Source organism: Colobus angolensis, unplaced genomic scaffold (assembly GCF_000951035.1).
Source record: "Colobus angolensis palliatus isolate OR3802 unplaced genomic scaffold, Cang.pa_1.0 Scaffold74, whole genome shotgun sequence".
NCBI lineage: Eukaryota > Metazoa > Chordata > Mammalia > Primates > Cercopithecidae > Colobus > Colobus angolensis.
Genome location: NW_012121154.1, coordinates 10,850,132 through 10,852,177, shown reverse-complemented (window position 1 = coordinate 10,852,177; position 2,046 = coordinate 10,850,132). Strand labels below are relative to the sequence as shown.

Genomic DNA, 2,046 nt, shown 5'->3' with positions numbered 1-2,046 from the left:
AAAAAAGGATGAGTTCCTGTCCTTCATAGGGACATGGATGAAGCTGGAAACCATCATTCTCAGCAAACTAACACGGGAACAGAAAACCAAACACCGCATGTTCTCACTCGCAAGTGGGAGTTGAACAATGAGAACACATGGACACAAGGAGGGGAACATCACGCACTGGAGCCTGTCCATGGGTGGGGGGCATGAGGAGGGATTGCATTAGGAGAAATACCTAATGTAGATGATGGGTTGATGGGTGCACCTATGTAACAGATCTGCACGTTCTGCACATGTATCCCAGAACTTAAAGTGTAATAAAATAAAAAATTTAAAAGTAAAAAAGAAATGATCCAAATTATAGCCAAAAGTTCTAGCTATGAAAACAACTGGCTGGTGTAGCTCGCAAGGAAGCCAATACCTTCAAACTTTTTCTTTTTTTCAGTCTTGTCTATATGGCATTAGTACCTTTTAACAGGCAAAACAAAACAAAATATATCTCTAACAGTTTCAAAACCTCTTCTCTCACTGGGGCTAGGCACAGAGTTCCCGTTTTGACTTGGAGTACAGCAAAAGGTTCTGAGCACCCTTGCGAGGGAAAGAAGTCAGGCAAGCCCCAATTATTAAGTAAATGACACAGCTTGCCTCTCCTGCTTCGGGTTACTAAATCTGTCTCCTAGGGACAGCATCTTTATGATTCCCTTTAAGTGTCAAATGTATTTTTTATTATAAAAATATTTTTTGAGTTTTGCATTCAATTTTATAATACATCTATTTGTGTTGATATGAAAACAATGGTTTAAATTACTTACCACTCTATAAAATTAAAGCTCCAGGAGCTTAAGCCGTATATATTGTGTGGATTTAAATATTCGAGGGACTCCCCTAGTTAGAGATGCACAAAAAATGCAATTAAGGGTGATGAAAATAATTGTCTTCAACAGAAAAGGATCCTTCCATCAAAAGAGCCAGAATCCCCCATGCCCCTGGTCTCCCAGGCTGCTGTTTCTGATAATAAGCTTACCTTATTTGTTTCCCGCAGTGACCCTCCTCAGGAGGGACTGGCTTCCTTCCCTGCCAGCTCTGATTTCTTCTCTGTTGGATAACTCTCTCAGAAAGCTCTATAGGCAATAATTCCTGAGCAAATTGCTATCTCACCTTTTGTTATGTTTCTCTTGTAACTCATTAGGGATTGTACTTTACACCCCAAGTAAATCTATGCCCTGCCAATCCAGGATGGCCTTATGTACTATGACCCTCTGTTTGATGTACAGTTCTACCCTGACTTTGTAGCTGAAATGGGAGGAGACAGCTATGGGTTGCTGCTGGGGCCCTATCGCCACACTTGGGGCTGCTGTCCTGGAAACAGGATCACCAGGAGGATTCTAAATCCAGACGTACATTTTGTAATCATACAGTGTCATTTTACCACCCTCAAAGTACAGAGTTAAATATCCTTTATTTATAACGTTGTGGCCAGAGACTCATTTCACCACCCTAAAGGTAAGGTCAACGTTTGAAAGGCTTTATGACCTTTTTCTGTTGCAGTCAACTAGCCAGACACCTGAGTGTAGAAAAGGACAAAGCATGAAGAAAATTCCAGGTCATAAACTGTAGAGTTCATTTTAATTATGTAAGGTGGGTCATTAAGAGAAGTTAGAGTTGTTGAAGCTAATGGTAATTCTTTTTAAATCTGAATGTTAAAAGTGAGAATAGATTTGACTTGACTAACATATTTGAAGCTGATTTTTGCAGTATTTGAACATTCATATCTAAAGGTGCATTTGGATTTGTGTCTTTTCAGGTGGTAATGGGAACTGGCATTTCAGCTGGGTTTAACTTGAAAGAATCATACAATGTGGATGTCGTTGGAACACTTCCTCTAGGGTAGGAAAGTAGTTTTAAGTAACCATGTGACTGAAATAATCAATGGATCTATTGCCTCTAACTCTTACTTTAGTACTCTTGCAATGAAAAATAATCATTGGGTGCATTTTATTTTTAGTATTATTGTAGTAAAAAACACGTAACAAAATTTTGTCTAAACCTTTTTTTTTTTTT

At 38.8% G+C, this 2,046-nt stretch overlaps 1 protein-coding gene across 2 annotated transcripts in view; it reads left to right on the top strand.

Annotated features, from left to right (window-relative positions):
* SLC26A5 (solute carrier family 26 (anion exchanger), member 5) overlaps window positions 1-2,046 on the top strand; it is a 73,371-nt gene that overhangs the window by 45,688 nt on the left and 25,637 nt on the right. For both annotated transcript variants that reach the window (XM_011927745.1, XM_011927744.1), the window contains exon 9: window positions 1,790-1,872. In XM_011927745.1, the coding sequence (XP_011783135.1) occupies window positions 1,790-1,872 (83 nt within the window). The remainder of the gene's footprint in view (window positions 1-1,789; window positions 1,873-2,046) is intronic.